The 25,058-nt window shown below is 33.9% G+C and overlaps 5 protein-coding genes and 1 non-coding gene across 8 annotated transcripts; 2 read left to right on the forward strand and 4 right to left on the reverse strand.

Moving 5' to 3' along the window:
• The first annotated feature begins 1,336 nt into the window (after positions 1-1,336).
• On the forward strand, positions 1,337-5,281 carry ACD1 (Pheophorbide a oxygenase family protein with Rieske 2Fe-2S domain-containing protein). Its single transcript, XM_007015996.3, has 7 exons — positions 1,337-1,916; positions 2,133-2,368; positions 2,484-2,610; positions 3,255-3,391; positions 3,864-4,023; positions 4,569-4,847; positions 4,934-5,281. Exons 1-7 carry the CDS (start codon positions 1,491-1,493, stop codon positions 5,186-5,188), a joined length of 1,620 nt encoding a protein of 539 aa, XP_007016058.3. The 5' UTR covers positions 1,337-1,490; the 3' UTR covers positions 5,189-5,281.
• LOC18590462 (histone H2B.2) lies at positions 5,279-5,895 on the reverse strand. The gene has a single exon (XM_007015997.3). The coding sequence runs from the start codon at positions 5,821-5,823 to the stop codon at positions 5,395-5,397; it is 429 nt and encodes a 142-aa protein (XP_007016059.1). The 5' UTR covers positions 5,824-5,895; the 3' UTR covers positions 5,279-5,394.
• Positions 5,896-8,193: 2,298 nt separating this feature from the next.
• Positions 8,194-10,296, reverse strand: LOC18590463 (C2H2 and C2HC zinc fingers superfamily protein). 2 transcript variants are annotated; one of them, XM_007015998.3, is made up of 2 exons: positions 8,913-10,294; positions 8,194-8,575 (listed from the first exon to the last, which is right to left on the reverse strand). In XM_007015998.3, exons 1-2 carry the CDS (start codon positions 10,118-10,120, stop codon positions 8,569-8,571), a joined length of 1,215 nt encoding a protein of 404 aa, XP_007016060.2. In that variant the 5' UTR covers positions 10,121-10,294; the 3' UTR covers positions 8,194-8,568. The 2 variants fall into 2 exon arrangements, with proteins under 2 accessions (XP_007016060.2, XP_088665616.1); XM_088809490.1 differs by lacking the exon at positions 8,194-8,575 and having other exon boundaries at positions 8,909-10,296.
• A 4,063-nt stretch (positions 10,297-14,359) lies between these two features.
• RPL9 (ribosomal protein L9) lies at positions 14,360-17,162 on the forward strand. Of its 2 annotated transcripts, none has more exons than XM_007016000.3 (7): positions 14,360-14,597; positions 14,687-14,814; positions 15,012-15,057; positions 15,525-15,622; positions 15,713-15,760; positions 16,391-16,583; positions 16,952-17,162. In XM_007016000.3, the coding sequence occupies exons 1-6, from the start codon at positions 14,460-14,462 to the stop codon at positions 16,509-16,511; spliced, it is 579 nt and encodes a 192-aa protein (XP_007016062.1). In that variant the 5' UTR covers positions 14,360-14,459; the 3' UTR covers positions 16,512-16,583; positions 16,952-17,162. The 2 variants fall into 2 exon arrangements, with proteins under 2 accessions (XP_007016062.1, XP_007016061.1); XM_007015999.3 differs by having other exon boundaries at positions 14,362-14,597; positions 16,391-16,579.
• Positions 17,163-17,652: 490 nt separating this feature from the next.
• TRNAV-UAC (transfer RNA valine (anticodon UAC)) lies at positions 17,653-17,725 on the reverse strand. The gene has a single exon. It is a non-coding gene; the product is annotated as a tRNA-Val (tRNA).
• Positions 17,726-20,652: 2,927 nt separating this feature from the next.
• LOC18590465 (C2H2-type zinc finger family protein) lies at positions 20,653-21,907 on the reverse strand. Its single transcript, XM_007016001.3, has one exon. The coding sequence runs from the start codon at positions 21,715-21,717 to the stop codon at positions 20,767-20,769; it is 951 nt and encodes a 316-aa protein (XP_007016063.3). The 5' UTR covers positions 21,718-21,907; the 3' UTR covers positions 20,653-20,766.
• Between the last annotated feature and the right edge of the window lie 3,151 nt (positions 21,908-25,058).

The raw sequence follows: 25,058 nt of genomic DNA on the forward strand, positions 1-25,058 counted from the left end.
TTATACATAAAAAGCTTGCCCATTCTGTCAATTTATTGCTTCACGGTTTGCTGCCTGTGCTTTCATCTTACTAACATCACTTCTTAAAGAGAAAATTTTGTATGTTGTTCTAACAATATTTATATCTTTAGTGAAAGAGGAAAATTATGCTGACCAATTCTTGTGAATGCCTTTGCATCATATCATGGCTCGGGATTATTAGATCTCATTCTTCTGCTGAATTATAGATATAGAGTCATGAATCAACTGTTTGACTTTTTGGAGACTTTGTGGCATCAACTTACTAAATCAACATCTCACAGAAATTTTGTTACCAAAATTTTCCTCAACACTATTTTAGGTGTTCCAACTCATCATTATTCTCCTTTTTTTATATGGTTCTTTTTTAGATGCCGATGATCCTTCCCCCACTCCTATCTTTTACCTGTTCTTCATTAATAGAGCACTCTCTCTATAGTTAAGGCCATGCCTATATTATTTAAGTTATGCTCCAGGTAGTTTGGTGGATATGTTAAAGTAACCAATATCCTTATCTAGGGCTTGAAGGGTTTTGGTTCCTTGGACCACTCATTTAGTGTAAGTTATCAGTTATCACTTTCCATTATTTGGTTTGTAAATTGCGTAGGCCAGAGGGAAGAAAGGTTATTTACCCTAAATTATTCTTCTGTTTTTATTCTATCCTTGGAAAACATCTTCAGGGGCTGTTTCACTTATGAATTTTGCCAATTTTCTAGTGACATTGAATCCTTCCAAAATGGAACTCCATTTCTGCTTTCTTGCCAATGGACACAATCAGCTTTATTTCGCTCTGGGAATGGATTGAACTTTGTTTTTGGTTGGGTATTGTATAAGTTATGCTTTAATAATATAATTAAAGATTAATGGGAGAGCAATTGTATTTGTTTGTGTTTAAAGAAAAAAACAAGAGCAGCGAAAAAAGAGTCAAATAAGAAAAATATCAGGCTGCTCAACTTCACACGTGCCAAAACTACTCCCAAAACTATTCATTTTACGTGTCAAATCTTTCCTCCTACTTACGCCACGTAATTTGGAACTATGGCCGTTAATAGCGTTAAAAATTGTGGCTGTAATGCCATGTCCGATGTAAACACAGTCTTTTGGTCGGTATCCCAAACAACTAATCAGCTGTAAGTTCCATTCCAGCAACGGCAACAAGTCATCCAATGGGCCACTCAGTATAACGTGTCTTCATCCATTGGCTGTTGGCAATAGCCTAGCAATGAGATAAAACACATAGGATACTTCCTCCCGGCGCGACTTCAATGGTTTTAGAGCTTTCGCTGTTTGGTCTTAAAAGGACCCACCATTGCAAACTTGCACGCAAGCTTCTCTTTTTTTTTTCTTTTTCTCATCTTTGCTTGAAAAGAAGAAGAGCCCAATTTTTCTTTCTTTTAAGAGACTCAAATCAATTAAAGAAGCTAGAATTCTAGCACGAACTAAAAAGAGAAAACATAAGTAGAGGTAGAAGAATGGCTGTTTTTCTAGCTACTAGTACTTCTACTGCCAATATAGCAGCTTCTTTTATTGCATCTTTACAGTCAAGCAAAAGCCATCCTTTTATATATCCAAGGAAGAACCTTACTCCAAGGAGAATTACGAAGCTTACACCTTTAAACGTGGCAGCTCCTCCATCATCATCAGCGGCATCACCAACTTCAGATCGAAAACTAGAAGAAGAGTATAAAGTAGGTGATGAGTTTGGTGAAGAGAGTTCAGAGGCTAAGTTTTCGTGGAAAGATCATTGGTACCCGGTTTCTTTGGTTGAAGATTTGGACCCAACCTTACCAACCCCATTTCAGCTTCTGGGTCTTGACTTAGTGCTTTGGTTTGATAAAGGAAGGAACGAATGGGTTGCTTTTGATGATAAATGTCCCCATAGGCTTGCTCCTTTATCTGTAAGTTTCTTAATTCTCTGTTTTAATCAGATCCTGGTTGCTACTTATTTGGTTTTTAATAAATATGAAGAATTTGGATTAAATTTCTATTTAACAATATAGTACGTACAACATTTAAACTTTTTTAAACCTTCTAGTCATTTTGTAAACTTGGTTTTAGATTTCAATATAGCCCATATTATTTGTTGGACACTATTGGTTTCTTTGAATTTGTAGGAAGGACGAATAGATGAAAATGGGCACTTGCAATGTTCGTATCATGGATGGTCTTTTGATGGATGTGGATCTTGCACTAGAATTCCTCAGGCTGCCTCTCAAGGTCCTGAAGCTCGTGCAGTTCAGTCTCCAAGAGCATGTGCTACTAGATTTCCCACAATGGTGTCTCAAGGCCTGCTTTTTGTATGGCCTGATGAGAATGGTCAGGAAAGAGCAAGCGCAACAAAACCCCCAATGTAATTGACATCTAATTTTGATTTCTGTTAATGGTTCATTTACTATATCAATTACTGGACTAGATGATCTGGGTGAATATCTTGATGAAACATCATTGCTATGGTTAATTTTCAGGTTGCCTGATGACTTCGAAAAACCTGAGTTTGCAACTGTGAATATTCAGCGCGATCTGTTCTATGGCTATGATACCCTCATGGAGAATGTCTCTGATCCTTCCCACATTGATTTTGCTCATCACAAGGTACTTTTACTAGCTTTACAATATTTAGTTGATTTACATGGGTTAGATGTTATTGCAAGATGCATCAAGCCATAGTGTAGATGATATTGAAAGATTCATTATTTCCGAGGGAAACAAAGTGTTGTGCAGGGTGCCATGGCTTTGTGGTTGGCACATTTCCTAGCTAGGTTAAAATTTTATTTTTGGTGTCTTCTAGTATAAGGCAGATGGCAAGCTAATATTATCTGGTCACCAATTTGTTCTGATGTTGAGGGACCAAGTAACTTCTGAGATGAGGCTTCCTTGAAGTTCTAAGTTTTATTTATACAAACTAGCTTTTCAAGATTAGGGTTTTAACCCCCGAAAATCAAAAAGTATTTAGCTTAAAATATCTATGTATGCCTGTGTAATTTCTTGCTTTCTACATATAATTAGGTTAAATCGAGATCAAAATCTTATATGCATATTTCAAACATGTCTCTTTAGGTACTAGACCAATTTTTCTTTTTTCTGTAATGATTTGGCAATATATAATTTTGAAACACACTAGTTCTTATAGGGTTTGTAATGTTGTTTTAATCCCTAGTCTTAGTTGTTGGAAGCGAATAAGGTAGCGAAATGTAATACATCCATTGCTGACAACATTTTTGCTCCATTCAACACAGGTTACAGGGAGGAGAGACAGAGCCAAACCTTTGCCGTTTAAGGTGGAGTCTAGTGGCCCCTGGGGCTTTGGTGGATCAAATGAGGGTAATCCAAAGATCAGTGCTAAGTTTGTTGCACCATGTTATGCTATGAATAAGTAAGTTAATTACCCTTGTTTAAGATTTAAAATTTCAATGCATGGTGGACTAACTTCATTTACATGTTACCGAAAAGTTTCATAAATTTGATATCTGCATGTCGAGGTATTCCCCATAGCATTATCAAGAATTTATTTGGTATCTTGTGATGAGACTTGTGTTTCAAAAACTGATCTAGGACTATTCTTAAAATACTTCCTCATGCCAAGACTCATGTTAAATTAAATGCGTCAAAGGTTACTGGCAAAGGCTTGCCTTTCAAAAAATTTCTTTGAAGTCTATTCTGCCTTTCTAGTCTGCTGCACATCTTTCACGTGTATAATCAATTTTATTTTGATAAAGATGACCTAATTGCTTTCACACTGATTGCAGCTTAGGTCAGCTAATGACTTATTGTTTCTTGTATTATTGTCCTTAAAATTTATGGAATGTCTTCCAAATTTATCGTACTTGTGCCATCTTTCCCCACAGAATAGAGATAGACACAAAGCTTCCAATAGTTGGTGAGCAGAAATGGAAGATATGGATATGTTCATTCAATGTACCAATGGCTCCAGGGAAGACACGATCAATTGTTTGTAGTGCTCGGAACTTCTTCCAGTTTACAGTACCAGGATCTGCCTGGTGGCAGGTGAGCACTGTTTCATTGTGCTCATATGCAAATGTTTATGTGTGATGTTGGAGTTATATGGGGATCTTTACTCCTATTTTCTTTTATGACCTTACTCCTTTTCGGCATAAATTATGTTTGTAGCTTATTGCAAGGTCAATGCGGGCTATTTTATTGTTTTGGTTTCTTTGAAATATACAAAACGTTTCGTAATCTTGTGTTAGAATTATTTGAACAGAGCCATAATCTGAGATTTTTCTTTCAAATGGTAATGACTAGATCTGTACCTGAGGAATCGTAACGTGCTAGGAAGTTTTGCATGAGAAATCACAGATTCATACAGATGTCTTCATGAACTAAAGACTGGGGTATGCTAAATTGAAAGATTAACTGGAAACTTTCCCCTCATCTGCTTGCAGTAGCTAATGATAGGCTTAAGCTCATCAAACATCTAGGTTCCTAATCAGAGCTTCACACTAAGGGAAAAGCCTTGATATAAGCACTCAAGTTATGCTATGCGACATTTCTGTATAAATTATAGTCTCATTTGTGGCTTCTCGTGTCAGGTGGTTCCTAGATGGTTTGAACATTGGACTTCAAACAAGGTCTATGATGGAGACATGATTGTCCTTCAAGGACAAGAGAAGATCTTTCTCTCAAAGTCAATGGAGAGTTCAGAAGATATAAATAAGCAGTACTCAAAGCTCACATTTACACCCGCACAAGCCGACCGCCTCGTCCTGGCATTCCGAAATTGGCTGAGACGTCACGGCAACAGTCAACCTGAATGGCTCAGCTCCAGCCCCCAGCAACCTCTCCCATCAACAGTATTATCAAAACGCCAGGTAATACAAACTTGTAACTTTCCATACTGATACTCACAACAGCTTCTTTGGGCATATTCTTAAAACTTTCCCTTTATCATTTGCAGATGTTGGATAGATTTGAACAGCACACTCTCAAGTGTTCATCATGTAAACAAGCTTACACATCATTTCGAACATGGCAAAAGATCCTAATTGGCGCAACTGTTGCATTTTGCGCGGCAGCCGGCATTCCTTCCGACATCCAGTTCCGGATCGTTTTAGCTGTGCTTGCACTGGTTTCTGCTGGCTTGGCATACGCATTGCATGAACTACAAAAGAACTTCGTTTTTGTTGATTATGTACATGCTGAAATTGATTAAAACACGTTCGGACCTTCAGATTGTATTTTGCAGTGTAAGCTGAACGTTAAAATACTGAGACTTTTAGTGTATATAGAAAGAAATTTAGAGTAATTTGAAAAGATGAGCAATTTTCCATTTAAGCTCTGGAAATTACAAAAGACGCAAAATTAAACATACTAATTTTTACAAAGTAAAATCCGCCAAACTACCTTTATCCCCTAAACCTAAGAACTAGTAAACTTAGTGACAGCCTTCGTCCCTTCCGAAACAGCGTGCTTAGCCAACTCTCCAGGCAGAACCAACCTCACAGCTGTCTGAATCTCGCGAGACGTAATCGTCGGCTTCTTGTTATAGCGAGCGAGCCTCGCGGCTTCCTGAGCGAGCTTCTCGAAAATGTCGTTGATGAAACTGTTCATAATTCCCATCGCCTTGCTCGAAATCCCGATATCTGGGTGGACTTGCTTCAAAACCTTGAAGATGTAGATCTTGTAGGTTTCCACGCTCTTCTTGGCTCGCTTCTTTTTCTTGTCGCCGGCTTCTTTGGGGAGTTTCTTCTCGGCGCGAGGCTTTTTCTCGGCAGCTGGGGCCTTCTCAGCCTTTTTCTCTTCCGCTGGCTTTTTCTCGGCGGGCTTCTTCTCGGCTTTTGGTGCCATTGGTAATTGATTTCAAGGACTGTTAGGCTTTTAGGGAAGAAGATCAGAAAATGTTGTAATGGAATGAGGAACACAGGAACTGAAAAGGTCATATATAAGGAAGAGGGGTGTAATTTGATTTGTTGGTTTTGATTTGCGAGGATCGGTGACGTGGAAAGTACGGGCCGTTGGATTTAGGAGGATGGGATTGGACGGAGAGGATTGGGTCTTGTCGTCTTTGTGGTTTAAGAATTTAAGCGGGATTTTGTTTCGTTTCCGTTTTTTAATTTTGTGCCAAATTTTCAATGTTTCGCGGGTAAGAGGGGTGGCTTTGTGTAAAGCGAACCATAGAGGGAATGAAAATGTGAGAACCAGTTTTTGGTCTCCACGTGGCGTGTGAAGAAGCGTTTTCTTCCCTTACCAAAGAAAATTACGTTTCTTTCTCGTTTTTCAGCTTTTTCCATATACATTTTTTGACCTTTAAAAGGTGATCTAATTAATTTTGTCTCATTTAGTTGTTTATTTTACTTTAATTATTATTCTCACCAAATTTAAAAAAAAATTATTAATGACAATTTTTTATAATCATTATCTTAATAAGTGCATATAAACACTTTTCAATATATTTTCCCCTCTTATTATAAACATAATATTAATAGTTGAATTTTTACCAAAAGATTGATTCGATTAATAAATTTATGTTTAACTGGATGTAAGTGATTTTGGATTTTAAATTCACTGAGAAACTCCTTGTTGGCACTAATCTTGAATAGATAATAATTTTTATGAGAATCGATACATCTTATTTTGGTTAAGAAATTGAATAATTAATTCATTTATTTTGAATTTTTGAAAAAAAATCAATATTTAGTATTCTTCGACGATAATAAACATTTACCCATAGTATTTGAGGTAAGTCATATTAATCTTTGCATTTATGATTCAAATATATATGTTGGCATATTTTTAAAATGAAATGTTATACCTATTCATATAAAAATTTATGGTTTTTCATATAAAAAATTGTGATTATTGAAAAGACATGTCAATCGAAAAATTATTTCTCATAGTGCAGTTATTGAATTATTAGTGGTTTTTTATATAAAAATTTATATTTTTTAGTAAAGTGATATTTGAAAAAACATCTGTAAATTCAAAAATTATAAAATAATTGAAAAACACCTATATTCAAAAGTTACAACTTTTCATATTATTGTTTAAAGGTTATGTCTTATGTCATAAATTGTTGTTATTTCAAAAATTAATTATTGAAACAATACATTTATTCAAATGTTATGTCTTATAACATATAAAGATGTGTTTAAGATATAAAAGTATCATAATGAAAAAGTTGTGTCTTTAAAGTTGTATCTTTAAGATTTATATTGTTCCCATCAATCATCACTCAGTATGTAAAATAGATTTATGCGAATAATCTTAGATACAATGAACCAACATCTAATTTCATTTTACATTTATTATAATAGACTGTTAGACACATTTAAGGATTGTAAAATTGTTTGGTCTTAGAGTTTATTTTCTGTAACAAGTAGATTATAAGGGATTTTGTATATTTTGATAAATGGAGTGAACTCAAAATATTTATGTCTTTTTTCTAAATTTGTATTCAAAACATAACACTTCTCTTGTTCCTATTTTTTTGCTCGTGTCTTGTTTGTTTTATGTCTTGTTGTGTGTCAAAATGATTATCAACAAGTCCTTTATATAGTTTTATTGAAAGATATCCTGATCTTACTTAATTGAATCCAAAAATGTAAAGTATCAAATTACAAATACCCATTAATATGTCTAAAAATTTTAAATTCGATGATGTATTGATAATATACCCATATGGCAAAAAATGGCCAACGTATAAAGTTTCCAAAGATGATTTGTGGTCGAAAACCTTAAAAATAATCAAGCACAGTAATTACTCACAACCCTTAGATGACTCAAAACAAAACAATATTCCAAAAAAATCTACTACTAATTATTAATGTCCGTGAACTCAAAATGAAGAAAGAAAATCAAATGTGAAGTAGCTTTTACCAGGACCAACTCGACCCCTCTTTATTAGTAATATTAGACATGAAGCACATTAATTCATCAACATCAAATAATTTACTTGGGAAAAGTCATATCAATTAAGATTAAAAAAATTCTAGTTCTGATCAACGTCTCATTGCAGGTAATAATAGATAACCACAAGTACTTTGGTGCTTGTAATAGCATAGAATATAGTCTCTTAAAAGCATTGGCTATTATAATATAACAAAAAGTATCATAAGGTTAAAGGGAAAATATGGAAATTAAATACATATATATAGTGTAAAAAGGTGATTTAATTACCTAATTATGTATTACAACGATGGATGTGGTTACCTATGCACATACTCGATAAGGCCACGGGTTTCAATTACTTAAATTTCAAAACTATCATAACTATATAAAAAAACAAAATATTACTACTATAAATTCTATACAGGGAATTCAATGTTTCAGTAAAAACTCAGAACTGAAATTATGGGGAGGAAAACTACAAGAAAATTAAAGAAGGAAAAAGAAACTGTGATATACAGGGTACATATATATAGCTCATGGCAAAATGTATGATGCTTTCGAATTCTTCTTTACAGACGTTGCTTTTAACATGCTGCCTCAAACATACATATCGAACTCCAATCCTTTGGAGTAAGCCTTGAAATAAAAAGAGAGACAGCAGGCCATACAGATGCGCTCTCCCTACAGGTTCTTGCTTCATATAGTTCATCCCCTATGAATATATATATAGGCGGCACATGGTTAAAACTTATAACCCAATTTAATTAGAACATAAGTTAATTAATTTCAAACGAGGTATTTTTCACTTGTGAAAGAATTATATATATATATATATATATATATATATATATATATATATGTATACAAGTTAAAATGCAGTAATCGCAATTATACTTTAGCATTTCGATTTGTTTCACTATAAATGGAACAAAAGATATAAATGTTTTAATTTCATAGTTCTCGTTGTTTTGTTATTTCGTCATTTACATTAAATAGAAAGAAAAGCATGAATCTAATAGTATTATTTATACGCAAGTGCTTCATCTTACCTATCATCTAGTTGCATACTGGTGGCTTGGAGTTCGAGCTTCGCTGGCTTTGTCAAAGGAGTAACAACTGGACTATGCCCAACGAACAAAGCAACGTGACCCATCAGCTTATCTTTCCTGGAAAATGTGGTACCGCAAGAACATTGCCACTTGAGATCACCGCAGTGCTTTTCATGAGTCCGGAGATCCGACAGCACTGAGAATTGCTTGCTGTTGCACCGCTTGCAAACATACATCTTGGGGCAATGGCTCCTCTTGTAGTGATTCTTCATGCAAATCATGGATTTCAGTGGTTGGAACTTGGCATGTTTCTGGTTCCACCTACAACCTTCCTGCGGACATGAGAATTTCTTAGGCAAATTCGTCGAACAGTTTGATCCCGTGGCACTTCCCTCATGATGTATCTTCATGGGGTTAGTCAAAGCTGCACTTGTCTTGTATTCATCACCATGAGCTCTCATGTGCATTCTCAAATTTGCGTCTCGCTTGAACCCTTTACCACAAACTTGGCAGTAGTGTGTGTACTTAGCTAATAAGTCCGCAGCATCCACTTCGACTATATCATAATTCTTCATTGAAATCCCTTGTGACCCTTCACTAATTTCGCTTCTTCGAGGCAATTCTTTCCTAATTTCCAGCTTATCATCATTGCTAACTTGCAAACTTCGACTGCTGTTGTTGTTGTAGTTACGATTATTGCAGTGATCACTATACCAGGTAATAGTTTCAGTACTAGAATAAAAGCCTTTTCCTCTTTCTTGAACTATGTTACCAACACAGTTATCATGACTAAAGTTTGGTTGTTGAGATATCCCATTATTATCAGGAACCCTAACATGCTGCTGGTGCACTTGATCAGTTGTGCTATTACTGTTACCTGCTGAAGTGGTTCCAAGAGACATTTGCTGGCAAATGAATATCATCGAAGACGCTGTTACAATGATTTCTTGAACCAAAGAACCCATGCTTGCTATGGCTAAAGACGTTGACTCAGGGTTGGTTTGATCTGGAGCGATAAGGATGCTAACAAGAGATTGGACCTGATGAACTTTATCTTTCAGGATGGCGAGATTATAGAGGAGAGAGCTCGAATGAGCCTCTGGGCCTGAACCTGCTTCAAGGGAAGATGGAACCATGTCTTCAGCCACAGAATACATTGGCAAACATTCTGATGCATTGGAGAAACATGAAGTCGCCCCTGAAATCATTTTCAAACTCTTTGCTTACGAGCTATCGGCTGCCTCTATATGTCTCTGATGGTAGTTTTATCTTCCTTTGGCTGGATTTGAATGGCACATTTCTAAAAGGCTTGTTTTGTGGGTAAGATTGATTATATAGGAAGAGGTACATACAAGAAAGCTTTTTCGTTCTTGGAGAAGTGTGAAAACAAACATAAAATTTGTTTAAGAAATTAAGACATGGACAATGAGAGAGCTGCTAAGTCAACTAAAGAGCTTCAATTCATCCCCAGATAAGACCTCCCTCACATTTTACGAATCTCGAACTATGACAACACTTAAATAAAGAAAAAGTCCATGAGAAAGTTGGCAAACATTTTCATATATAGTATTATATTATATTAAACAAAAAGAAACCCAAGAAACCCTATTGCTGTCATGAATTTATTAGCAATATTTTGTTTACATGCATGTAGGACAAATTGGATTGCATCATATCAATCTCTTATCTCTAGTTCTCCAATAAAAAGCAGATATTTTATTCTTATATGTCAATCTTTCACGCATGACTTGAAGTATTCAAATTGTTGAAGGTTATCCAATATGATAAGAATAAACCCTTGCCTCCTTTTTATTAGCCATCACTCATGAGCTCTTTCCTCAGGAAATTGAAACTCTAGCGAGTGTAAATGAAGGGAAAGAAATAAACTAATGAAGAAGGGTTCATTTAATCAATCCAGACAATTAAAAAATAAGCAAGCTAAATTTCTCGTTTTTGTTGTTTGTTCATGCATGGCATTGAGCAGGAATCTCAGTGAGGTATGTTGAAGTCGCATATATATTAGCCTCCAATTAGCAAATTTGAGTGCCAGTATTCGCTTGGAATATAAATGTGTATATTAGTAATAATCACACCTTGGATGATCAGCTATCCGGGCAGCTTAATAATATAGATTCTCTACTTCTTTTCATTAAGCTATAACGTTTGACCATTTCTTTTAGCTATAGCCATAATATAATTAATTGAGTAGGTAGATAGAGAAAAGTACCTTTAAATGAATAATATTAGTTAATCATTACATTAATATTGTAAATTATGAAACATAACCTCATGGTACGCTAGAAATAGGTTTGGAAATTAATTGATAATTAATCCATGATATCTATATATCTTTACCAAGATTTTAGGAGTAGTTTATTTTTTTTTTTTCAATCACTTCTCGACTTATCTCAAGGTTCTCATTTTTTTTTGAAAAGTAATTTCATGTATAAGCTAAAAAAATAATGATACATTGAATATCAATTCGAATATGTTGTCATGAGTACTTTTAGCTAGGACTATTTCATTATCCTTGTTATATATTTTAACGTTCGGCATCAGCCCTTTACCGCTTGTTGTTAATCTAAACTTTTACTTTAATGGTTTATTTGCCGTTTCTACTTTGTACTGATAGCATGTTTAGCCATTCCCCCTTTATTCCCAAAGAATTTTGGTTCCTTTGTTTGGTTGAAAAATGATCCAAGGAATAGTCATTCCTATGGAATGGCTATTCTTCAAAATCCTTCAAAACCAAGGAATAACTAATACCACCTTCTCCCATGGTATTAGCTATTTTATGGTTGAGGAATAAATTCAAAAATTAATAAAGACAAAAATACCCCTTACAAGTTTGAAAATTTACAACTTTATTGGTATAAAATATTTTTTTTCTCTCTCTCCTCTTTCTCTCACTTGATTCCAACTTTTAATAAAATATTAATATTAAATTATAAATAAAATATTAATATTTAAATTATCAATTATTAATAAAATAAATTATAAATTATTCCTATTTAAAAACAAAATAAATTAAAAATAAATAAACATAATATCATTTAAATTAGATAAACAATATTAATAATTAAATCATCAATTATTAATATTTTAAATAAATTACCAATTATTAATATTTAAAAAAAAAATAAAAATTAATCATAATAATATTTAAATTAAATAAAATATTAATATTTAAATTATATATTATTAATATTTTAAATAAATAATCAATTATTAATTTTCAAAAATAAAATAAAATAAAATAATTGATCATCATAATATTTAAATTAATAAAATATTAATATTTTAAAATATAAATAATTAAATTATAAATAAATAGTAATATTGAAATTATCAATTATTAATATTTTAAATAAATTATCAATTATTAATATTTTAAAAATAAAATAAAATAAAAATTAATCATAATAATATTTAAATTAAATAAATGTTAATATTTAAATGATTAATTATTAATATTTTAATTAAATTCTAGATTATTAATATTTAAAAAATCTAATAAAAATAAAATATCACATAAATAATAAAATGTGTTTTTATTTTTTTATTTTCTATTCTTTTCTTGTTTCAAAATTATTGTTACCAATCAAACACTACAATAAGTCATAATAATTATTCTTGTCATATTCCCTTTGTCATACCAAACTAAGTAATAACTATTCTATTCTATTCCCACCTCATTCTATTCTCACATAATAACTATTTTATTCCATTACTGTCTATTCTGCCAACCAAACGTACCATTATTGTTTCACCTGGGAAACAATTTCCCTTCGTGATTAACAATGTGAACAAATAAACCTGTGTGAAATAATTAAGCATGTTTAATTAGCTGTTGATGGCTTGGCAATGTGAAAAGTAAATTTTTAATTCTAAGGGCCGGGACTGGTTAGTTCTTTGAACTCATCGGAAATAAATGGGAGGAAAATTAGTGCCAGCAACTTGGTCACCAGGTATGAACGTTGAACCTAAATTGTTGCTTGCGGTCAATGATTTATTTTCTTCAAACCTAATTATTTAGGTTTCCTTAATTATAACCAGAGTCAACTTAAAATGTTGGGTTTTAGCCCATCTTTAAATACTTTCATAATATTAGCAAACCACTTTCACTCCCAAACCAAAAAAGAAAGATTAGCAAAGCAATGTAGTCCAAGTCATGTAGAGATCCAGAGACAAGACAAGCCTTATCAGTTTGGGGTCATAGATTCTGGTGGAGTTTCTACTGGACAGGGCATGTTTGGAAGTCGATGGAAGATGCAGGTACCAAATAAAAAAACCAAACGTCAAGCTTTCCGTTTCGGGTAAATACATATTAAACAAAGTATCAAAGTAGTACAGTTGGCTGAAGGATTTTGGGAAACTTTGTGAAAAGGAAGAGGAGGCCATGTCCAGCCAAGTCGATGTTGCTTCGCAATGCATGGATTTTGAGAAGCAAGGTTGTTGGCGGCTGTCTAAATGGTTTATTCTAGTATATAGTACACTAGTAGTAATAATGAGATTAAGAATGCATTAATCTCAATTTATTTATTTTTAAATAATATATATGTTAATTAACATCATATTTATAACCAAAACACTTTCAGTTTGATTTGACAAATTATTTTTCTTCTCACGAATTTGTCTGTATTTTCAAATAAGAAAGTATGATTTCAGAGTATCCTTGTTTTATTATGTTGTTAATTTCAAATTCAATCAAAAGCAATAAATACAATATTATAAGGTTTATTTTTGATATATTGTTATTGTATAATACATATATATTATCACTTAATTGTAACATTTCATGAATGTGTAAAGATAAAGTTTAAAAAATCTTTCAAAATAAATATTTTTAACATTATTAATATTTAATTTTTAAACTTTCAAACTTTTAAATTTATTTAATGACAAAGTGATAACATTTGATTTCTATAGATTGACCGTGTATAAAATATAAATCTTATATTATATAGATTTCATTAATTTTAAAATATTTATGTGACTGTGTTTGTAATTTGGGTTTGGCTGTTTTAATAGTTACATTATTTAGGACTTAAATAATGGCACAATTATTATCATCAAATGATTACTCTAATCTTAATAAATGTTGGCAAATTGGCTAGTTAGATTTGAATTTTTATATATATATATGTCACGTGCTTGATTTCACAAGCAATGCTCATGGGCGTTGGATCGTTTATTCTTTCGGGTCATCGGGGCGTTGGATCAAAACTCATGGGCATTTTCAGAAGTAAAGCTCGATCCAGTCAACTCAAGTGTTCTACTTATTGGGTTATCCAGTGGACCGTTTTCAGCCCGTTTAGGCTTATTAACAGAGACAAGACTCAAGAGTCAAGACAATGCAACAAATTTTAATATCCCATTTGAATAAAACGCAAAAATTACTACGTTGGTATAAAACGACGAAACATGAAACGCAAAACGGTGGCTTACAGTGACTGCGAAGAAAATGCAATAACAGATAAGATTACAAAGTGGGGGAGGGACAAGAGCAGAGACAAAAGACACTGAGCTTTTCTCCAGGGGGTGGCAATGGCAACAGCTACAGCAGCATCTACTCTCTCATGGCTTCACAGCTTTGGAGGAACCCAAAATGAGACAACAAAAGTTACAGACAGAAACCGGGTCTTCGTGGTTTTTGCCCAAAAGAAAGCTAAAAAGACTCGAAAGGTAAGCAAATTGTTTCGTAACATGAAATTTTGATTCTTTTTTTTTATTATTTAGTAAGCTGATTGGGTGTTGGTTAATGTTGGGTGCAGATAATATTGAAGGAGGATGTGGAATACCTAGGAAAGAAAGGGGAGCTTTTGGATGTGAAAGCTGGGTATTTCAGGAATTATCTTTTGCCTATGGGAAAGGCCCAGATTATCACTCCTGTTTTGCTTAAGTATTGTCTAACCTTAATCTTTTTTTTTTTGAATTTTTGTTTCTTTTCTTGATTTTTGAATAGTATTCAACTAAGAGTTGGAATGAAGTAAGATGAATTTGGTTTGGGATTGTAATAAACATACCTTTTGTATAACTGGGAGAAAATGTACCTTACATACGATTTGGAAAATAATTGATGGTTTTTTTTTTTTCCAGGGAAATGAAAATGGAGGAGGAACGAATTGAAGCAGAGAAGCAACGGGTAATTTAGTGGCACTTGTAGTCATTACTATCTTCTCCGTATTTAACAATTTTGAAAATTCGATGTTTGGGTCATCTCCTTTCTGCTTTTTTGTTTTGGTCTGTAATCCCACTAGTCCACTACACATTTAATGATTTGAGGCTGAAAGCAAGTTTGCAATGTCAAAATAGGAACTTCCCTGATTGAGGTGACGCTTGTGTTAGTATCTGTTTGTGTGTTTGCTCTGATGGTATGAAGTAAAATCATACAGGATTTCTTTTTGGTGTAGAGTGTGCAGTTTAATCAAACACTAGATTTATTTGTTCCAAGCTGGTATGCAAGGAACATAATATACTGATGTTGTTTCCCTATGGTGTTTTTTGACTTATTGACTGTTTTTCTGCTTGCCATTTGTGGTTTTAGTAGAGGAGTTTATTCTAATCATGTCTGTGCACTGAATCTTGTTAGATAATCTTGTTTTACTACAGGTAAAAGAAGAGGCACAACAACTTGCTCTAATATTTGAAACTGTTGGAGCTTTCAAGGTGAAGCGGAAAGGTGGTAAAGGAAAGCAAATTTTCGGAAGGTGAGTAGGATCCAACTCTAGGGTAAGCAGTTAACATTTTAGTTGTTTGCTTATCATATTTGCTCTCTGACATTCACCTGTTTTTGTCAGTGTCACTTCTCAAGATCTTGTAGACATTATCAAGGCACAGCTTCAAAGGTACCATCATCAATCTTTGTGGGTTTTAGATGTAAAAATTTGTTTACTTATTCTACTAACACAAGCTTTGTAACTCTGCAACTTATTCAGTAAATTTGTAACATTAGTTGCACTGAAACAAATTCAAGCAATTTGCCTAATTGAGTCGTAGCATTCAAATTTATGCATATGCCCCATTACAATTCTTAACACACATCTCCATCTGCTGATACAAGTTACACAATACAAATGAAGCTGATAAACTGTTCCATAAAGTTAGTTTAGTTCCATTGATAGATGCAACATCATGAACCATTTTCATTATGTTAAAGAGTTATAGTCTCCTTTAAGTTTCAGTGTTTCGCTGTTAGTAAAGATGTTAAGAAAGTTGATTTCTACGTGTATTCATGGTTAGATGATCAGCCACCAATTGGATATTATTATCCTGTTATTTGAACGGGTATATGAATCTTAGAGAAGAACCCTTTCTAAAAGGAAATCCCTAATCAACCAGATCTTTTGAAACCCTAGTAAATAGTAATTAAGAAATGTGAGATAAAAAATTCCCATTCTGACGTGCACTCCTCCTGACAAATTTTCCTCATGTACCAATCTAGTTGCTTAATTCTCAACTCTTTTATTGATTTGTAGGGATGTGGACAAACGAATTGTTTCTCTTCCAGAGATCAGGGAAACAGGAGAATATGTCGCAGAGCTGAAGCTCCACCCTGAAGTTACTGCTCGAGTGAGACTAAATGTTTATGCTAACTAAGGACAAGTCCCTTCTGTGCATCTCCTCTCTGGATGGGCAACTTTCTTTGCCACTTGCATCAGTCTAAGGCATGTGAGCATCTGATAATACAATTCTTTGAAATAGTGGGGGTAACTTTTCCTTGCAGCTTGTCAATAAAGGTTCAGGAATTGATCTTAAGAAGAACGTTCCTTACATTGGTTCTCTTACAAAGTTCTGCTCTTGGTACCTATTCTCTGCCAAGAATGACACCACTTGACTTATGATCGGCATATAGTTTAGGCTGAGAATTTAAAGAAGATAAAATTTTTGTTCTTAGATGTTCAAAGAGAAGCCGAAATTACCCAAGAAAAAAGATTACATTTGATTAAGTTTCATAAGGTTTTCACTACAGGTTTTGTATAATTCCAAATGGAGTGAATGAGTTTCACAATGCTGAATTCTTTATTGTTTGATTGCAGGAGGTAAATGATCAAGGCAAGTTCAAATGGTGCCCGCTGGAGAGTGACAAATATGTAATTTTTGTGTAGACATGTACTAGCTGTATTTATCATAGCAGAGGAGTTCTATATTTCTTTTTTCCAGGATTTTTATTATTCTCTTGTAGAATGTATTGATCTGTTGAAAATTATTCATATATTGCTTTATTTCATCTGGAAAACAGCTTCTCTATGTGGTTCTCATGGGTTGCATATGCCAAGCTTTCTCTCATCTTTATTGATGCTTTTTGTTTGCTTATGCCAATATATCGGAGCTTGAACCCTTGGGCTTGGCTGAAGTGGTGAGGGTGGGGTGAAATTTGGGTGTGTGAATACAGAGGGAGCAGTTATGATCAATCCTGCAAAACCATTCACCCCTATTGACAGAAGAGTCATAACTTTATACCTTTGCTTAAATTTTCTCATGCAAATGGCTCCTAATTTAGAGTTGCAAGCAGGATCGAATAGCCAAACCAAGTATACGACTATTTCATTTAAGTCGATGTCCCTTTCTTCTATACTAAATAAATGAGACAATGGTAGTCTGAAATTGGGGGTGACTAGAAGAGTTTCTTTTGTTGCGTAACTAATAAGACAGTAAACATGCGTGAACTGGTGTTATTGGACTAGGTCCAACTATCAGAACCAAAATCCTTTATGGCCCAAAAAAGGAAGAAAAGACTTGTTGCTGCCCAGGATCGAACTGGGGACCTTCAGTGTGTAAGACTGACGTGATAACCACTACACCACAGCAACGTTTGGTAGGCTGCGGTTGTTTTAATCAATATGTTGTGATATAAGATGGTCAAATTATTTCCAACAAAAACTAATATGATAGCATAAAATAGATTTCAATTTTTTTTTTTTATAATTGAAAGAAAAAGAATTCGAATTTTACTCTTTAAGTAGGAATCATGTACCAACCATGAACTAAATGCTCGAGAGTGTCAGGTTGATTTCAATTAAATTACTAACTTTAACACAAATTTCAAATTAGTAATAGCATCAACCAGAATATGATTTTCCTTATATGAACATTTAAACATTTGGAAACTATCATAGTCTTTCATAAACCATCTTCATCTTTGCATTTAATGCAAGAATTTAAAGTCAAAATATTTCATAACTCATTCAGGTAGGGAAGTATAATTAGCTAAATGGGATGAGATTGATCACAAATGAATTTCCCATAGTTTTGAAAACACTTCTTCTTAAGCAAAACTTTTACTTGAAAAGAGTGACTTATATATTTTAATTACATGCCATTATCTGCATGCACGGTAAGCATAAATAAGTACTCATCACTTTCCCTTCCACACATACTTTTCATTTGGTAACTACCATGACCTTGAAGAAACCTAACTGAACCAAATCTGTATGTGAAGCACATTAGGTAGGCAACATCTCACCAAAAAAGAAAGACTAACCACACAAAAAATTTATAGTGAAGAAAGCCTAATTGAATCTAACCCATGATGTATTAGTATGATACATGTGAAAATTAACTAAACCGAATCGATTTGGTTGATTGTGTTGGACTCAAACCCAAGTTTATGGAAGTTGAGTGATCAGCCAAGTGATTGGATGGATTGATTAGAAGTTAGAAGTTTGTTTAGCGTTATTATTACTGAGAGGAATAACCGGCAAATACCAAAATCACACCAAGCTTAGTTGTCTCAGTTAGCAAACACCTTGGAGCTTTGGTCCACAATGACTTGGCCACAACAACACAGAGAAAGCAGCAGACAAGCTCAAAGCGAAGAGATTTCGATACCCATCCAGCTGTGAAGTTGGAGGCCACGCCAATTCAAGATATATGAACTGTCCACATGTCACTTTGTTGGACAATATTGGAACCCACCCAAAGTACACCAAAAACACCTTTTCTAATTTTTTATATTCTCTTAGTGTGATTGGCTAGTGATAACTCTGGTTATCAGCCTATTACAAGCTTACAGGGTGGATTTCATTGTAGCCAATTAGGCATTTTTCTTTTGTTTGCTATAAGGGGTTGTTTGCAAAGCTTTCAACTTCTAATTTCAATCCCATAATCAATACTTTTAACCAGCTAGCAGTAGTTTGAGTTTATATTGCTAACCATCTCGATGTTGAATTTATTTGATTCGTTCAAAACAAGTCATGTTTAAAATTTTAAATTGAATAAAGTCAGTTCACATTAAATTTGAGATTTTATTGATATAATTTAGTTTTGAGATTTGACTGGCATGTATCTAAAACATGATAACATGTATAAGTTCTTGGCTGAAAACTTTTGGATAAGAATTTCTTGATATATATATATATATATATATAAGGGAAAGAAAAAGACTTGGAAAAGCATTATTGATGTTGAGACATTTTCTCAACACAAAGCTAGATTTAGGTTCCTTTGAGCAGTTAAGTGGCCAATGAAGAGAACCTTTCAATAAAACCAAGCAAAGTAAGCATAAATATATTATGTGGAGAGTGTTATTAGCACTTTGTTTAGAGCACATAGAATAATTAGAAGAGAATATTAGGAGGTTGCATGACAAGGCAACTCTCCCCCCACTACATGTGCAAATGTCAATGATGATCTCTCTCTCCTCTCTTTGTATTTGGACATCTCACGCAAGTGTCCACATGCTTCGCTTACCAACATTCACCAAAACGTGCACATAACAAACTCCATTTACACACAAGTGAGTGTGAGTGAGTAAATTAAGTCACCCCTTTTGTTTTCTTCTTTCTTGTATCTCAATGATAAGCCATGCTCTACTCATGTTATACTCCAAGACATATTTTTACATCAAACGAGTCTAAGAGTTTTACTTATTCAACATAAATTTAATTTCGTGACGCATAATTCGTTTTTTGATTACAAATTATTTACTCAAGACACGTGTTTAAATTTTTTGATGTCTTTATATTTAAAGATTTCAAAGTAAGCAATTAGTATCTTCTCAGGGAATATCAATGGCATGGATCTGGACCCCATTGGATGATTGGCAATTTAGTTAAGTTACTTGCAAAGTAAGGGATATTACAGTTGGTTAATTAGGTGTAACGGGTAGACTTAGAGCTAAGAAAGCAAGATAGACCATTAAAAAAATAATTTATATATATACAAAAAGAAATATAGAAGAATGATATTAATGAAGGAAGGAGAAAAAAAATGTAGAGATACAAATGGATACATATGGCTAAGGGCAGTTCCCAACTCAGCCTGCTCTATCCATTTATTCTTTGTCATTTAATGAAACAGACTGTGGTGTGAGAGAGTGAGGGAGAAAGAAAATAAAACAAAATTTAAAAGAGTATTTTTAGCTTTATTGTAACCAAAAAAAAGAACACCAAGGGGAAGAGAACCTAATCCACGACTTTTGGTTGTGGTGCTGGTGCTGCCAAACCCTAGATAGCCCAACCCTCCCATATTTCTTGTGTGTATACTCTCTTTTTAGTGTTACACATCGCTCTCTTCCCACTAGGAAAAGAACAATAACTGAAAACAACATAAATTTTAATGGGGGAAAAATTATAGAAACCCCATAAAGGAAAAAAATAAAATAACAAAAAAAAAAAAAGATGCCCCCATCACTCACTTTTCGTGAATGAAAGGCAACCATGAACACTAACCACTTACTTACTCAAAGTATTCAACTTCAACAAGTAGATCATCAAAAATCAGAAGTCTAAAGAAGAAATAAAAGAAGGAATTCAAAGAATAATAATTGATAACTGTAAATAATATCAAATTGAAACAATACTAATAATTCACATTGATCGATCCATAAATTTTTTTTTTTGGAGTTTTGGGTTTAGTAATGGCAATCTACCAAAGCTGGTGTCGAGAAAACAATAGCTTGTTGGGGTACTGCTCCAAATTGGAACTTGGAATCCCTGAGATCATCTTCCGGTGCTGGAAGATTAAGATCTAAAGATAGAATATTTCTAGGCTTGATGTCATCACCATTGCTGGAGTCGATTGTAGTGCTAGTAGTATCAGCACTCATGGTCATGCCAGCTGGATTGCTTGCAGCAGCAGCAGCTGCTGCTGCCGCCGCAGCCGCCGCCCTGTGCCGTCTCATATGACCTCCGAGGGCTTGACCAGAGGTGAATTCAGAGCCACAGATTGAACACTCGTGAATCTTACCCTTGTTCCCATGACAAGCCTTGTTGTTGTTGCTTACTTGTAAAGCAAGAACAGGACTTTCCCTGTTGAATTGCCCTTCTTCAACATCACCTTTCACTGCCAAAGCGAGTGGTTTTTTCTCTTCTGCCGTGGCTCCCTTGGGCTTCTTGTGGCTTGCCCTGTGCCCTCCTAGCGCTTGGAATGAAGGAAAAGATCGGTTACAGGTTTTACACTCGTAGATATAAAATCCAGCCTTGTTTGTCGTAGTAGCTATCTCAGAGAACTTTCGAGTTCCAAACTTTTCAATCTTGACTTTCTCTTCCATATCCCTTTTCGGACCATCACTTTGTGCTAACATGATCAGGCAATTAGCCATGTCCTCTTCTTCCTCAGTGCTCTCATAAATCTCGCTAGATGTCGTCGGAGAGGAAATTGAGTTGTATTCCTCCACCACTCCTCCTCCTCCTCCACCAGCAGCAGCACCAGGACCACCGCTATTGCCACCACCACTAGCACTTGAAGAGCTAGAGGTCACCGCGACACCGAACGGGGACGCTGACCTTTGGCGCTTTGTACGCTTGCCCTTCATGATCAAAGCTTGGTCATTAGACCCCACAAATTCCTCTTGAGCTTGCATATCCACCCTCTCCCCCAAACCAAAGCCCAGCCAAAGAGTACACGGGAGTTAGAAAAAGAAAAAAAATTGTACTGTAAGAAGGAAAAAAGAGAAGCGAGTGACCTAACAAAGGAGATGAGTAACAGCTAGAGAGAAAACAAATGAAGCAAGCAAAGATAGAGAGAGTATAAGGGGAATCTTATATATAGTGAATGGTAATAAGGGTGGTTGGTGTTTATGTATATACATTGAAACTTTCGTAATAAATTTGGGGTCAAAACTCAAAAAAGCCGCCCCGTGAATAGTTACTATGTACTCTATGAATTTCCATATATACCACCAATCTTTTTCTTGCTTTCCCAACCTTCAAAGTTGTTACTATTAGTTGAAACAAATATCTTACTTGTGTCTACATCATTCGACCAATAATCAAATATCATTTCCCCTAATTCTTCCTTCTCATCCAATTTATATTTAATCTTTCAGTAATAATATTATAAAGAATTGTTGGTTTGAGAATTTGATTCTGAAGATTTTTTGGGTTAGAATTGCGACAACCAATTAGGAGAATAACTATATATATTAAGCATTGATTAACTAAATCTTGGCAGTATCTTAGGGAGGAGAAGATAAGTGTAGGAAAAGATTAGAGTTGAGAATTAGGTGGAGAGAGAAAGAGAGAGGGAGAGAGGCTGAAAAGGGGCAAAAATGAGAGTTAGGACAGTTCAATTGAGTTGGTGTTGTGTTAAGAGTCAGTTTCACACACAGACACTCACTTTCTTACACACACTGTGGCAGCCAAGTCACGAATACACACAAACAAAACCATTAAAAGCAAAGGGGAATTGCACGTTAAAAGCATGCTGCCCTCATTCACTCCATGTCTTCTTAAAGCAAAGTAGCGCCACAAAAATTGAGTCCCTGAGAGAGATTCTGGTTACTTTCAAGCAAACCCCATCACTTTTTTATTCTTTCTCTCTCTTTTGTTAGGATTATTATGATTTTGATCAAAGTATGGCATTTCTTTTTTCTGTCTGTCTCTGATCTCATGGAAAGCTTGTGGGAATAGACTGTAGTTTAGGGCACCCCCCATGGCCAACGCCCAGCCCAGCAAGAAAAGAAAGGCATTCAACTGCAAAGGTTTCCGTTGTCAAGTAGGCTTTTGTTGAACAGAGGATGTTTACTTCACAAGTCACAAAGTATGGTTAACACAGGGATTCTGTGACTATTTTTCCAATTTCTTTTTTTCATGCTCTTTGGAAAGCCATTACATTGGGTTAATAATTCTTTCCCCACCATGCATATATCTAATCAACTAATTTCGTGAATTATTGAATCAATAGCTGAAAAGTCAATCTTGGCCTGTTAAAGAATTAAAATACCAACTTCATTTATTGAAAATTTAATGGGGAAAGCTTAAATTTCAAGTTCAGTCTGCCAAACAAACCATGTTAGTGAAGCAGTTGGCATCATTGAAATGCTGGGAATGAAAAATCTATGAAAGTCATTACCCACCAATTTTCTGCAAAATAAACAACAAATACACTAACAGAGTAGCGCCGAGCATTTAGCTCAATAGTTGTGTATAATCTCCTTGTCTTAAGAGTAAAGTTTGAATCTCCCTTTATCAAATTATTAAAAAAAAATATATACTAACAGAACAAGCATTTCATACTGGCAAAGTGGTAATTGACATGAAAATCATGATGGATGAGATTAAAAAAAGATAATAATTCATGACAAATTTTGTCATTTCAATCCCTCAATTTCAAAGGACGGGTCTATATCTGTTGCGTGGATGTGAATATATTAATATACATATACACATATTTACTTCCCTAACCCCAATTTAATAGCAAAGAGACAAAAAAAAAAATAAGACTTGGTAAAGTAAGGTTGAGTGTAATTAGCTAGCTAGTTGGCTAATGTAAAAAGATTCTCAACTGACAATGATTAAATCCGTACTTTATTTATTCATACAAGTGCTAAATTCATTGTTTCCAACGATGCTCCTTGTCAAGAATTCATGCATCAATTACCACATTGAAACTAGTTTTCCCAGCCAATGTTTCATTTTCTCCTATAATTTGATTGAAATTCACTATTGTTTAGTGACACTAGGTGATATATACTCCAAAAAGTTATCAATCCTTTAGAAGCAATATGTGCAGTGCTCTGATTGTTGTTAAGATGTGATATCTGTTTTTTCTTTAATTATTGGAAATGAAATCCTAATAATCACAAGAAAAATTAAATCATGTTTCCGAAACTTAATTGGACTTGCTCTTCATAATGTTGATTCTTCAAAATCTTGTTTAGATGCCAAGGATTAGAGTGGTCCTCACATATTCCTTGTAATGGTAGAGTGATCAGGCTGTGCTCAATAAATTATTAAAGTGAACCTCCACCAAATACTCTTTCTCAATTGTTTTTCCTAAAAGAAATCTTGCTAAATTAGAAATACTGCAAATTTTACTGTAAATTAATTGTAATTTGTTTAGAAAAATAAAAATCTGGAGCAGATAATGACTCCAACCCAAAATTATAGGGCATCAACTTTGAATCTATTGCTATAATAATTCACTATAATTAGTGTTTATTTACAGAAATATTACTCTCTTCTCAAAAAATTAATTTGAAAGAATATGCAAACTCATAGTTATAAGTTTTTCAGGATCTTTAACGTGTTTGGTACGGAATTGAAACATTTTATTTATTTCTTTTAAAGTGTTTGACATGACATTTATTTAGAGTATATTTACACTTATATTTATTGAATAACTTTTAATTAGTTCAATTTTTAGAATGTAAGTGACTGAAATTGTTATAATTGTTCATCCTTTCATTAATTAAGTGGTGGAATAGATTGGGGATCGATGGTTTTAACACAAATATAGGTCAATTTGTTTGATTTGATTAAAATTAAGAGCCACAAAAGCTTTAAGTTAGGTGTAAGTCACCAATTAGGTACCCCAAATCACAATGCAAATGATGCTATTAATGATTAAAGGTGTTATCAATGTTTCTAGAAAATCAAAATAAGAAATGTGTAGGTAGATGTCACAAGTCTTCTCTTTAGGTCACACTTGCCAGAGTAACACGTTGCTAGTTGTGAGCAATGCTTAATCTTCATGCCTTGCCGAAGCAATTAATTGCCTTGTCTTGTTTTCTGTTTTATGTATTTTTTTTTTTTTATAATTAGAGAGGGAGGATTCGAACCCTATTGTTTAGGCAAAAGGATTATGCATCAACTAATGAATCAATTTTTTTTGTTTTATGTATGATAATATAATGAATATCGTGATAAGCATATCCTTAATTCATGTTTTCTTTCCTAATTCGTTGTTAGATCGAAAAGTGTT

This window comes from Theobroma cacao, chromosome 9, assembly GCF_053813885.1.
Source record: "Theobroma cacao isolate CCN51 chromosome 9, ASM5381388v1, whole genome shotgun sequence".
Lineage (NCBI taxonomy): Eukaryota > Viridiplantae > Streptophyta > Magnoliopsida > Malvales > Malvaceae > Theobroma > Theobroma cacao.